Source organism: Hevea brasiliensis, chromosome 13 (assembly GCF_030052815.1).
Source record: "Hevea brasiliensis isolate MT/VB/25A 57/8 chromosome 13, ASM3005281v1, whole genome shotgun sequence".
Lineage (NCBI taxonomy): Eukaryota > Viridiplantae > Streptophyta > Magnoliopsida > Malpighiales > Euphorbiaceae > Hevea > Hevea brasiliensis.
Genome location: NC_079505.1, coordinates 70474501 through 70487414, shown reverse-complemented (window position 1 = coordinate 70487414; position 12914 = coordinate 70474501). Strand labels below are relative to the sequence as shown.

At 36.7% G+C, this 12914-nt stretch overlaps 1 protein-coding gene across 1 annotated transcript; it reads left to right on the top strand.

Annotated features, from left to right (window-relative positions):
* The first annotated feature begins 12091 nt into the window (after positions 1 to 12091).
* On the top strand, positions 12092 to 12785 carry LOC110638301 (non-specific lipid-transfer protein C, cotyledon-specific isoform-like). The gene is made up of 2 exons (XM_058131626.1): positions 12092 to 12559; positions 12643 to 12785. The coding sequence occupies exons 1-2, from the start codon at positions 12219 to 12221 to the stop codon at positions 12650 to 12652; spliced, it is 351 nt and encodes a 116-aa protein (XP_057987609.1). The 5' UTR covers positions 12092 to 12218; the 3' UTR covers positions 12653 to 12785.
* Positions 12786 to 12914: the final 129 nt, after the last annotated feature.

Here is a 12914-nt window from a genome sequence, read left to right as displayed (position 1 = left end):
AAAAAATAAAAGTGCCTAGCCTACTTAAGGCAATAGTTTGCCACACTAAACAAATGAAGGTGTAAGCCCACTTAAAGCTATAATATGTCAGGCTAGCAAATAAAAGGTAAAAATTCACTTAAGATGATAGTTCGCCATTATCAAGTTCAAGGTGATAGTCCGCGCCCCAAAAATTATAAAGCAATGGCCAAAACTTTATTATCTAAATACAACGAACCTAAATATTCAAACTGAAAGGAGAGAACTAATGATATAACTTCCCATATATATATATATATATATATATATATATACTTGACCCAGTAACTCGAGTTTTCAAATAGTCATGAGTCTAATTATATTTGATATTTAATAGCCTTATATCATAAATATTGTGATATTGAGCATCAAAATTTAATAATTTATTATATGCTTCAATATAAGAAATAATGTATTAAATAAAAAAATAAAATTTTTTACAGTAATTTAAAATGAAATAGAAACGAATAGTCATTCGATTTCAAAACATAAAAGAATTTATTTTTATTTTATTATGTTTAGAAACTGATTGCAAACGGAAATTTTATTTCTATTTAGAAAGTAAATGCATTTCGGTTTCAAAAAATGTTCTATTTTGTCTTGTTTATTTTACAAGTTAAAAACTGATTAGAAATGAAAATCCGTTTTAGGTAAATAGAAATCGAAAAATATCGATTTCTAACTTGAAATGGTTTAGGAATGAAATTCATTCAGTTTCTAATGCTAAAATGAAAATTTTTGTCTCAAAATGGTTTCAGAATTTGAGATAGACGTCATATTCCATTTTTAATTTATTTTGAAATTAGCTAATTATAAACTAAATATTTCGGTTTCAAATCTCCTTTTTTCTTATAGTGTTAGTCGGTTCAACTGCTGCAAGATCTACTCAATAAAAAGAAAAAATCTTGATTAAAGATAAGCAATCTTGGTGGAATTGCCGAATATAATAATACTCATTATGCACTATAAATAGAAATATAATCCTATAATTATGCTAGCCAATAATATTCATATAAATACATAGTTGACTTACTATAATCAACCATTGTCTATATCCTATATAAAGAGATCAGATCATCTATGAATGTAGGTTCTTTTCTCTAATCAATCTAATGCACTATTTTCTCATATTAACTCTAATTTGAGTGTCACGACCCAACCTATGGGCCGAACCGGCACTAGGACCTAGGCCAGCCTAAAGCCCCTGAGGCTCGTAATAAGCCTAACTATTCCTCTACCCAATCCTAAGGCCCATTTGGGCCCAATTTCAAGAATTCAACCGAACAGAGTCCAACCATAAAATGAACCATTCAATGGAGAGTTTTTGACTTACCCGACCTGTAAACACAATATAAAATAAATTGGGGAGCTCAGCTCACCCTCCACATGCTCATAATATCAAAAATCCAATGGGAGCTTAGCTCCCTCATCCAATCCAGTGATACATACAGTTAATAATTTTACAGGTCTACCATAACTTTTATAATACAGACCCAAAATAAAAATAAGTACTTGTAACACATGCGGAGTCTAAAATTTAACTCAATTAAACAAAATACATTAAATACTATTAATGGACCTACGAAGAAGAAGAGCAGGTTAGCCACAACAAATAATCCTCCTATATCCTGGAAAAATAGATGAACAAGAGTGAGCGTTCGACTCAGAGAACAAAATACTAATTTTAATCACAATTTCTATAGCTAACTAAAGCTAATGCATCCCAAGGCATGGAATGCAACATCATCATAAATTTTTATACAAACAATATCATAGCAATAAAAAAGCAATTTGGAGCGCTCACCCACCCAACACTGTACAAACAGTACATATATGGGAGCTGATCCCCTATACAGCTCTCTTAATCCAATTTCTGCCAGCGAGTGTCTCTCAAGCCAGACTTTCGCTTAATAAACCAAATGCGAGGTCTCAGCGAGTGTCTCTTAAGTCGTGTCTACCTCTACTTATCCATAAAGGACCGGATCCCAACGAGTGTCTCTCAAGCCACGTCTATTCGTCCTGTCCATATCTAATACCATACCACACGCACGCCAACGCATGTAACTACTCCAAATTACGACAAACAACATCCATGGCACTTCATGAATTAGGAATGCAATATAAAACGTGCCTAGTGTTTAACTATATAGATACATATTTATAAGTGATGCATGGGCATGCTTGAACATATAATAATATCGAAATTATAATTAAAATTAATATTTTACTCACAGACTTAAACCAAGGTCACTGCAGCGGCTGGGAGGAGGAGGAAGGCTGTCCCGGCTCACTTGATAATTTAATAGTAATTATTTAATATATTTGATTCAATACATGCTTGAAAAAGACTAAAGACACCCAAGGTCATGTTGAAAATCCGGCAGAGTCTCCCCTATACCTAGGACCTACTCAACCTAAAAAAGGGTTCAAATTGCACTTCTATATTCACAAGCCACACATGCACAACACAATTACATCACATGGCCCCTCATGGGCCCATCCAAATAGCCAACAACCACAATTTGAAAAATTACAATTTAGTCCCTACATTTGCCCCTTTTGCAAAAACTACTCAAATGAGCTCTAAAAATTCTAAAACTTTGCTCCGTAGTCTTTAGCAATATTATAGAGCAAACGCAAAAGGAATTATATTTTTCTAACCTACCACGAATATTTTATAGATTTTTTATCGAAATCAAGCACTAGATAATTAAGAAAAATGAGGGTTTGGGTTTACCTATGCCAATTCTGACCCTGGAGACGTGTCCAGGACATCTGAAAATGGTGGGGTAGCCTATAACCTCGACCCAATTCGGAGACTTTTTCGGTAGCCTGTCTGCCCGACTTGAAATTGCAGACTCGAGCAACTATTGAATTTCTGTGAATTGAAGGTACCTACACGAAGCTCACAACACGAGGGTTAGTATATAATTTTTACGAAATTTTTTAAACTCATTTAATACTCACAAAAATACTGTGAAGTCTCGTGAGACCCACTGAAAAACAGTGTCGGAAAAATTTAAAATGAGTATTGGCGCGAAGCTTTCGACGAGTGGAGCACTCCGGTACTCTCAAATTTTTGGTGGGGTTTACGATTTTTGATAAATCTAGCCCGAAAGTCAAAATGAGCTAAAACTTTCCGGGCAAAAATTGAACAAACCTCTCAATGAATTTTGGTGTTCTTGGTGTCTATGGAAAGCTCTCGAGGTGTAGATGTGTTTTGGCACAAGACCCGGTCCAATCGGTGGCCGGATCGGCCAGATTTTGGCTGGGAAGATGAAATGGTTCGCTGCATGTGTAAGCGCCTTTGGGCAAGTTTTTTTGGCGCTACAAGTGGCGACTGGCGAGGGGGAAGGGCTGAGGTGGTGCTCCGGCGAGCTAGGGCGGCTGGGGCGGTGGTGGGGCGGCGAGAGGAGGAGAGAGGAGAGAGAAAATGAGAGAGAGAGGGAGGGTGTCGGGGGCGCGTGAAGGAGAAGAAGAAAAAAGAAAATGGGTCTGTCCGATTTGACCGATCCGATCTAGTCCTGTTTGATTCAAGATACCCAAAATTGAATTTTTACTCTATCTTAGAACAAAAAATGAGGCCCAAAAAATTCAAAAAATTTCTAGAAAACTCAGAAAAATTCGTAAAGTCCAAATGTATTTTTAGTTTTGCCACGTGGTCTTTAAATTAATTTTTAAAAATCATCAAATTTTTATATTTTCGAAAAATCTAACCCGATTTCTAAAATCCAAAAAGTTTCAAATAATTTCCCAAAATTTAAATAAAATAAAATATTAATATCAACCCATAAAATAATTAATTTAAAAATTAGGGGTGTTACATTCTTCCTCCCTTACAGAAAATTCGTTCTCGAATTTTTTGCACAAGGCATAATAAAAGAACAGAATTACATATTGAATAAATAAGGGTACTTACTACGCATGCCCCGCTCTGATTCCCACGTGCATTCTTCCACTGACTGGCTCCTCCATAAAACCTTAATCATAGGAATCTGTTTTGATCTTAACTGCCTCACTTGGTAGTCCACTATGGCTACAGGTTGCTCCTCAAACGTCAAGTTTTCTTTCAGCTCTACTACATCCGGTTGTAACACATGAGAAGGATCAGGTATGTATTTCCTAAGCATGGAGATGTGAAAATACAGGATGAACATGAGAAAGGTTAGGGGTAACTCCAACCGATAGGCAACTGCTCCAACTCTATCAGTAACCTCAAAAGGTCCAATATACCGAGGAGCCAACTTGCCCTTCTTTCCAAATCTCATGACTCCCTTCATCGGAGAAACCTTCAGGAATACGTAATCGCCTACTGCAAACTCTACATCCCTCCGTTTGGGATATGCATAACTCTTCTACTTATTGAAAGCTGTTTTCAATCGTTCCCTTATTAAAGGAATCATTTCTGAATTGTACTACACTAAGTCTACATCCTGCACCTTCGCTTCTCCCATTTCCATCCAACACAAAGGAGACCTACACTTTCTGCCATATAGCGCCTCATAGGGTGCCATCCCGATGCTGGAATGATAACTGTTGTTGTAGGCAAACTCCACCAAGGGTAGCTGATCATCCCATTGACCTTCAAAATCCAAAATACACATGCGAAGCATGTCTTCTAGTATTTGGATTGTCCTTTCGGACTGCCTCTTTGTCTGAGGGTGGAAGGCAGTACTAAAGTTTAATTGCGTGCCAAGTGCCTCTTGTAGCTTTCTCCAAAACCTATAAGTGAACTGGAGCCCTCTGTCAGATATTATGGAAGCAGGAACTCCATGCAATTTGACTATTTCTCGAACATAGAGCCGGGCGTACTGTGCAACAGAATATGTGATTTTCACAGGTAAGAAATAAACTAATTTAGTCAGACAATCTACAATTATCCATATCGAATCATATCCCCATGTGGTACGAGGCAACCCAGTTACAAAATTTATAGTGATCATTTCTCACTTCCATTCTAGGATAGGGAGCTCTTGTAGCTTCCCTGATGGCCTCTGGTATTCAAACTTCACCTTCTGACAAGTCAAGTACTTGGACACAAAGTTTGCTATGTCTCTCTTAATGCCATTCCACCAGTAGCTATCTTTCACATCATGGTACATCCTCTCGCATGATTTCATTTCTGAGATTGTCCACGTCGGGCACACATATCCTAGAACTTTGCATAAGAGCGCCATCATTGGCAAATTCAAACTCACCACCTTCACCCTACTATACTCTTTCTATAATATTCATCAATTACGAGTCTCTGTGCTGGGAAACTCTAATTCTGTCTCGCAGGTCTGGTCTCACAGAAAAATGGGCCAATAATACCCCATCATCTGAAAGATCTAAGATCAAACCTTGATCCATCAACTCATGTACTTCCTGAATCAATGGTCTCTTCTCTGTTGATATGTACGCCAAGCTGCCAGAAGATTTTCTGCTCAGAGCATCTACTATTACATTGGCCTTCCCAGGGTGGTACTGGATGGTACAATCATAGTCCTTCAGAAGCTCCATCCATCTCCTTTATCTCAAATTTAAATCCCTCTGTTGGAAGATGTACTTCAAACTCTTGTGGTCGGTGTATATCTCGCACACTTCACCATACAGGTAGTGTCTCCAGATCTTTAGTGCAAAGACTACAACCGCCATTTCCAAATCATGGGTGGGGTAGTTCTGCTTATGCCTCTTTAGCTGCCTTGAAGCATAAGCTGCTACTTTTCCATTCTGCATCAAAACACACCTTAAGCCAACTCTGGAGGCATCACAATACGCGGTATATCCTTCACCACTCATTGGTAATGTCAACACAGGGGCGGTAGTTAGACATTCCTTAAGCTTCTGGAAGTTATCCTCACAATCATCTGTCCAAATGAACAAAACATTCTTCTGAGTTAACTTAGTTAGGGGAGTTGTTATCCTGGAGAAATTCTATAAAAAGCATTTATAGTAGCCAGCTAGGCCTAGAAAACTTTGCACCTCAGTGACTGTTGTAGGCCTAAGCCAATCAGTTACCGCCTCAATTTTCTTGGGATCCACTTGAATGCCTTCACTAGAAACCACGTGTCCCAAAAATGAGATGCTTTCTAGCCAAAATTCACATTTTGAAAATTTGGCATATAGTTAGTGCTCCCTCAAAGTCTGCAACACCATCCTCAAATGCCATTCATGTTCTTTCTTGGTCCGAGAGTATACCAAAATGTCATCTATGAATACAATGACAAAACAGTCCAGGAATGGCCTGAACACCCTGTTCATCAAGTCCATGAATGCCGCTGGTGCATTAGTGAGTCCAAAAGACATCACCAAGAACTCATAATGACCATATCTTGTCCTGAATGCTGTCTTGGACACATCCTTATTCCTGATTCTCAACTGATGGTAGCCTGATCGTAGGTCAATTTTGGAAAAGAATCTAGCCCCTTGGAGCTGATCAAACAGATCATCAATCCGAGGAAGTGGATACTTGTTCTTCATAGTCACCTTGTTCAGCTGTCTATAATCAATACACAACCTCAAGGACCCATCTTTCTTTCTCACAAATAGAACAGGAGCGCCCCAAGGTAAAGTGCTCGGACGTATGAAACCCTTGTCCAAAAGCTCTTGTAGTTGCTCCTTTAGCTCTTTCAATTTTACTGGTGCCATCCTATAAAGCGGCATTGATATGGGGTTTGTACCTGGCACAACATCAATGCAAAACTCTATTTCCCTTCTAGGTGGCAACCCTGGAAGCTCCTCAGGGAAGACATTCATAAATTCTCTGACAACAGGAACATTTTCAATGTTAACACCTTCTACAGATGTATCTCTCGCCAGTGCCAAATACCTTTAACATCCACGCCTCAACATTTTTCCAGCACTAATTGCTGACACCAAGTTATATAGAGCCACACTCCTGTCACCATCGAAGCTAAACTCTTCCACACCAGGTATGTGGAAATACACATTTTTGTTCATGCTGTCTAAAGTGGCATAATGAGTTGCCAGCCAATCCATTCCCAAAATCACATCAAAATCCATTACTAGTAGAGGAACCAAGTCTGCTAGGAGGATCCTTACATCCATTACTACTGGACTACCAGGAAAAACCTTGTCCACATCTATGTTGTCACTAAGTGGGGTAGCTATAGACAAGAGGTATTCTAAAGTTGTAGGGTTCCTACCCAATCTCATGGCAAAAATAGGGGAGACAAATGAGTATGTAGCACCCGGATCTATCAAAACACGAGCCTCATAGGAACATACTAAAAGAATACCTGCCACAACTACATTGGAAGCCTGAGCATCCTGGTGGGTCAAGGTGAAAACCCGAGCTTGACCCCTACCCTGCATTGCAGAACCCTGTAATTGACTTCTACCTCCTGACTTGCCTCTAAATCCACATCCTCCTTATCCTCAGCCATGCTGGAAGCACCATGATACAATTGGCGAAGAACATTTGCAACAGAACCCTGTGACCCTATCTGTAGCTCGCTGAACACTGGACATTCTTTAGCAAAGTGACCCTGTTGGCCACATCGAAAACATACTCCTGAACCCATCATACAAGGTCCTGAATGTCCTCTTTCACATTGCGTGCAAGGTCCCAATGAGGATCCTGAACCAGACCCAGAACTGCTGTAACCCGAACTGTAACCACTATTGGATCCATATCCTGGCCTGAGTCTTTGAGATTTGTGTTTAAAACCACCCTTCTTGTTGTTTCTACCCCTTCCTCTGTAGTGACTTTGGCCTCCGCTATCCATGGTACCCATGTAGGGAACACCTAAAGAATCTTCTACTTTATTCTTCTTTGCCCTTCCACTGTCATCTTCTGTATAGTTAATCTCAATCTGTCGAGCTCAATCAACTGCCATATCAAAAGACTGATCAGACATCATGGTCAGGTTTGCATACCTCCTGTCCAGCCCCTTCAGGAACCTCTTTACCTTCATACTTTTTGTAGCCACTGCTGTGGGGGCATATCTACTCAGTTCCAAAAATTCTGTAGCATATTCATCTACGGATTTGTCATTCTTCCTAAAGACCTCAAAGGCCCACTGCTTTTGATCTCTGAAGCTTTCTGGCACAAACCTGTTGATGAACTGTTCCACAAACTGGGTCCATGATAATCCCTCAATACGAGATAGTACGTAGTCTGTCATCCACTACCTTGGCACTGACCCCAATACATGCTGTACACACTCTACCAATCTCCTGTTAGTCAACTGCAACTCCATCCCTGCCTGTCTGCACGAGTCTAAAAATCGATATGCATAATCTGACGTATCATAAGTACCAAGCACTAACTTCTTAAAATTAATTATTTGTTTGTAAGGTTCCCCTCTTAGTGCGGTGGGCTACTGCTGTTGGAGAGAGTGGACCATATACTGTGCCATCACATCGATGGTTCTTTGTAATCCGGCTAAGGTAGCTGCCATTAGGTCCATGGGACCCTGGGCCATAAAAGACTGTTCCTGAACTGGTGGCGGTTGCTCTTCTACTTGAGCAGCTCTAGGTCTCCTGCCCCGCCTCCTTGGGGCAAGCGCCTCATCCTGTGCTGACACCTAGTCTGGCACATCCCGTTCTGGTGCAGTGGCAGCTCTTCTACTTCTAGACATTTTCCTGAAATTCAGCAGCATTGGCCCACAAAAATTCAAAACGGCATATTACACAACTGTATAGACTCATATTTACATACAATTATATAAAGCAGAAACTAGAAGCAAAGATGACAATGCAATGATGAATGTGGACCCTATTCTCCGCATGTGACTCCCATTAGACTCTTTCCAAAACTTTAGACATATATTCCCTATGAATCTGGAGCCTACGCTTTGATATCACATTTGTCACGACCCAACCTATGGGCCGGACTGGCACTAGGACCTGGGCCAGCCTAAAGCCCCCGAGACCCATAGTAAGCCTAACTATTCCTCAACCTAATCCTAAGGCCCATTTGGGCCTAATTTCAAGAATTCAACCGGACAGAGTCTAGCCATAAAATAGACCATTCAACGGAGAGTTTTTGACTCGTCCGACCTGTAAACACAATATAAAATAAATTGGAGAGCTCAGCTCACCCTCCACATGCTCATAATATCAAAAATCCAATGGGAGCTCAGCTCTCTCATCCAATCCAGTTATACATACAGTTAATAATTTTCTAGGTCCAACATAACTTTTATAATACAGGCCCAAAATAAAAATAAGTACTTCTAATACATGCGGAGTCTAAAATTTAACTTAATTGAACAAAATACATTAAATACTATTAATGGACCTACGAAAAAGAAGAGCAGGTTAGCCATAACAAATAATCCTCCTGTATCCTGGAAAAATAGGTGAACAGGAGTGAGCGTTCAACTCAGAGAGTAAAATACTAATTTAATCACAATTTCTATAGCTAACTAAAGCTAATGCATCCCAAGGCATGGAATGCAACATCATCATAAATTTTTATACAAACCATATCATAGCAATAAAAAGGCAATTTGGAGCATTCACCCACCCAACACTGTACAAACAGTACGTATGTGGGAGCTGATCTCCTATACAGCTCTCTTAATCCAACCTCTACCAGCGAGTGTTTCTCAAGCCGGACTTTCGCTTAATAAACTAAATGCGGGGTCCCAGCGAGTATCTCTCAAGCTGTGTCTACTCCGACTTATCCATAAAGGACTGTGTCCCAGCGAGTATCTCTCAAGCCGTGTCTACCCGTCCTGTCCATATCCAATACTATAACACACGCACGCCAACGCACGCACACTACTCCAAATTATCATAAACAACATCCATGGCACTTTATCAATTATGAATGCAATATAAAATGTGCCTAGTATTTAACTACATAGATACATATTTATAAGTGATGCATGGGCATCCTTGAACATATGATAATCAATTCTTTAATAAACTTAAAGTACCATGTAGAATTACCGACCTAATAACATGACATTTTGCTGTGCATTTGACTAGATAAACTGGACAACTACATACTTCACTCAATAATTAAATTTAGCTTCCTGCAGGCCTAACCCACGATGAAAAAATTTAACAAAAGAATTGGGACCTAACTAATAAAATTTGCAAAATTTAAAAAAAATCATATCACTTTTATCTGGCTCAACCATCAAAAGATTAAATAAATTTTGAAACATTATAAAACTTTTATATAAATTTGAAAAAAAAAAAATATTATTTTATTTTAAAAATAAAAAAATTTTTTTTCAAAGCTTCAAAAAATAAATATATTATTTTTTTTAATAATTAGATATTTAAGGATTCAAAATAAAAATTAAGGATTTGTTCCAATAAAAAACTAGATTAAAATTGTTTCCTTCACAAGTATTATAAACTCATTGAGATTGATTGTTTATAGAGCAATTATTAATTTCCAGGAAAACATCATTTAACAATTATTTTAGATAACAACAACCCAATTAAATGACAAATTGTGAAAAATTTTTAATCATTCATTGACAAAACATGTAAACAGAAAGAAATTTTCAAATTTTGGAAAATGAATTATTTTCTATTTAAATTTGAAGTCATCCAAAATAAGCTTTTCATTGGAAACACCAAAAAGTGAACCTAAAAATTTGTGGGACCACCAAAAAATGATGTTAAAAAAAAAAAGTGGTAAAGCCCACTTATTTTAAATTTTTAAAATTAGACAAATTTTTTAATTTTTTTCAAGTTTTGTAAAAATCTAAAAAAAGAAAATAAAAAATTTTGTAGATGGGTAAAACAAAAGTAGTCAAAATGAGCTAAGATTTTTGTATTTTGGCCTGCATCGAGCCCATCGAATTGTGGTGTTTTTGCATTTTAGGTCAAGAATGGTGGAAGGGTGGCCAGTGTTTTAGGAAGTGCTGAGAAGCGAGATGGCCATGGCTTGGGGGTGGCGAGGAGCGAGAGGAAAGAAAGGAGAGAGGGAGAGCGGAGAGAGCGAGAGAGAAAAAGAGAGAGAGAGAGAGGAGAGTGAGAGAAAGAGGAGAAGAAAGAAGAAAATTCATGGAGATTCATAGATTCAATCAAAATCGAATTGAAATAAAATAAAAAAAAGCTTTAAAACGAGGCTCAAAAATTTTTATACAAAACTAGAAAAAGAAAAAAAAAACAAAAAAAAAAAAAAAAAACCTTTAGTTTTTCAAAAAATTAAAATTTAAAATTTTTTTAAAATTTTAAATTAATTTTTTAAAAAAAATTTTAAAATATTTTAAATTCAAAAATCAAATATAAATTTTCAAAATTTTTAATAAACCAAATTATAAAAAAATAAAAAATTAATTAAAATAAAAAAATATTAATAAAAATATTGAAAAATAATAATTTAATATCATTATAATTTACAATTTCTTATTAATTGCGAAATCATCATCTTTTAAAAGATTTTTAATAAATCAATTTTTTTTAATAATTTTAATTTTTTAATTTATAAATTATAAAATTAAAATTTAAATAATAAAATTTTAAAAAATTAAAAAAAATTTATTTTTAATTAAATTATAATTAAAATTGAATAATTAAATTTAAAATAAAAAAAAAAATTTGGACTTTAAAAAAAAGAAAAAAAAAAAAAAGAAAAATTTAAACTATAATCTTATTTCATAAAATTTTAAATTATAAAAATTTTGTAAATATGATTTATAATGAGTTAACTAGTAATAAAAAAAAAAAATAAATAATAAAAAATAAAAAAATAAATGAATAATTATTTAATAAATTAATATAAATAAATAAAAATATATAATAATAAAATTAATAAATAAAATAAAAAAATAAAATAAAAAAGTTTAGAAATATGAAAGCACAGTAATAAATGTTTTATCACACACAAATGAAAGTTGACATATAAAGTTGATCAACATTTTCTTCTCTACAAGTTCTTCTAAGTAAGGACAAGATATGGAAGGAAGGATATTGAGAAGAGTGCTGCTCACAGTGCTTTATCACAAACTTTCAAGATTTCAAGAAGATTTATTTAACTTCTTAAGCAATTAACCATGATTGGATTTGCCATTGCATACTATATCATCATCATCTTCTTCTTCAATCCCAATGAATTTATACCTGCAACTTATCCATGCATCAATATTCTTGGAAATCCAATTCTCTTAAACCTCAATCCTCCTCTATACAAACCCAGATCGCCTTCCCACCAATCAACCCATCTTCAAGTATCCAGCATTGCCTCGCACATCTTCAAGATTAAAAATATTTTCCAGTTAAAAACCATGAAGAACGCTTGCTTCTCCGTGCTCATCCTCCTCTCCGTCCTCTTCTGCCTCGCCAAAGTCAGCGAGGCTGCAGTTCCATGCAGCACCGTGGACGCAAAGGCAGCTGCCTGTGTTGGGTTCGCCACCGGCAAGGCCCCCAAGCCCTCTCCAACATGCTGCACTGGGCTGCAACAGCTTGCTCAAACAGTCAAAACAGTTGATGACAAGAAAGCTATTTGCAGGTGCTTGAAGGCTGCCTCAACGTCACTGGGAATTAAAGACCAATTCTTGAGCAAGATTCCTGGAGCTTGCAACATCAAAGTTGGCTTCCCTGTCTCCACCAGCATCAACTGTGAAACGTAAGTACTTAAGTCCTTGCCATCGAAGTAACTTCAATTAAAGTATATTTAACCTAATATTGAGTTTTGGTTGGATTTTGCAGTATCCACTGAGATTATGGAGGTGATTATGATCTAGAATCCTACATATAAAGCTGGTTAGGAAGGATTTGAATAAAGCAGATGAGGCAATGTTATGTATGTGGTCTTGGTTAAGACCCTGTTTCTTTGACCTTAATGATAATAATAATCCTATGTTGTTTTTTAATGTATGAGTTCATCATCAGTTTCCAGTACTTCCCCTCTCTGCATTACCAACAATTCCTTCAGAATTCGCTCATGCACCTTCCTTCTTATCATTTTAATCTATATATTA

Excerpts from the sequence above, each read along its gene's own strand:
- LOC110638301 (XM_058131626.1), top strand. The coding sequence starts at position 12,219 with ATGAAGAACGCTTGCTTCTCCGTGCTCATCCTCCTCTCCGTCCTCTTC.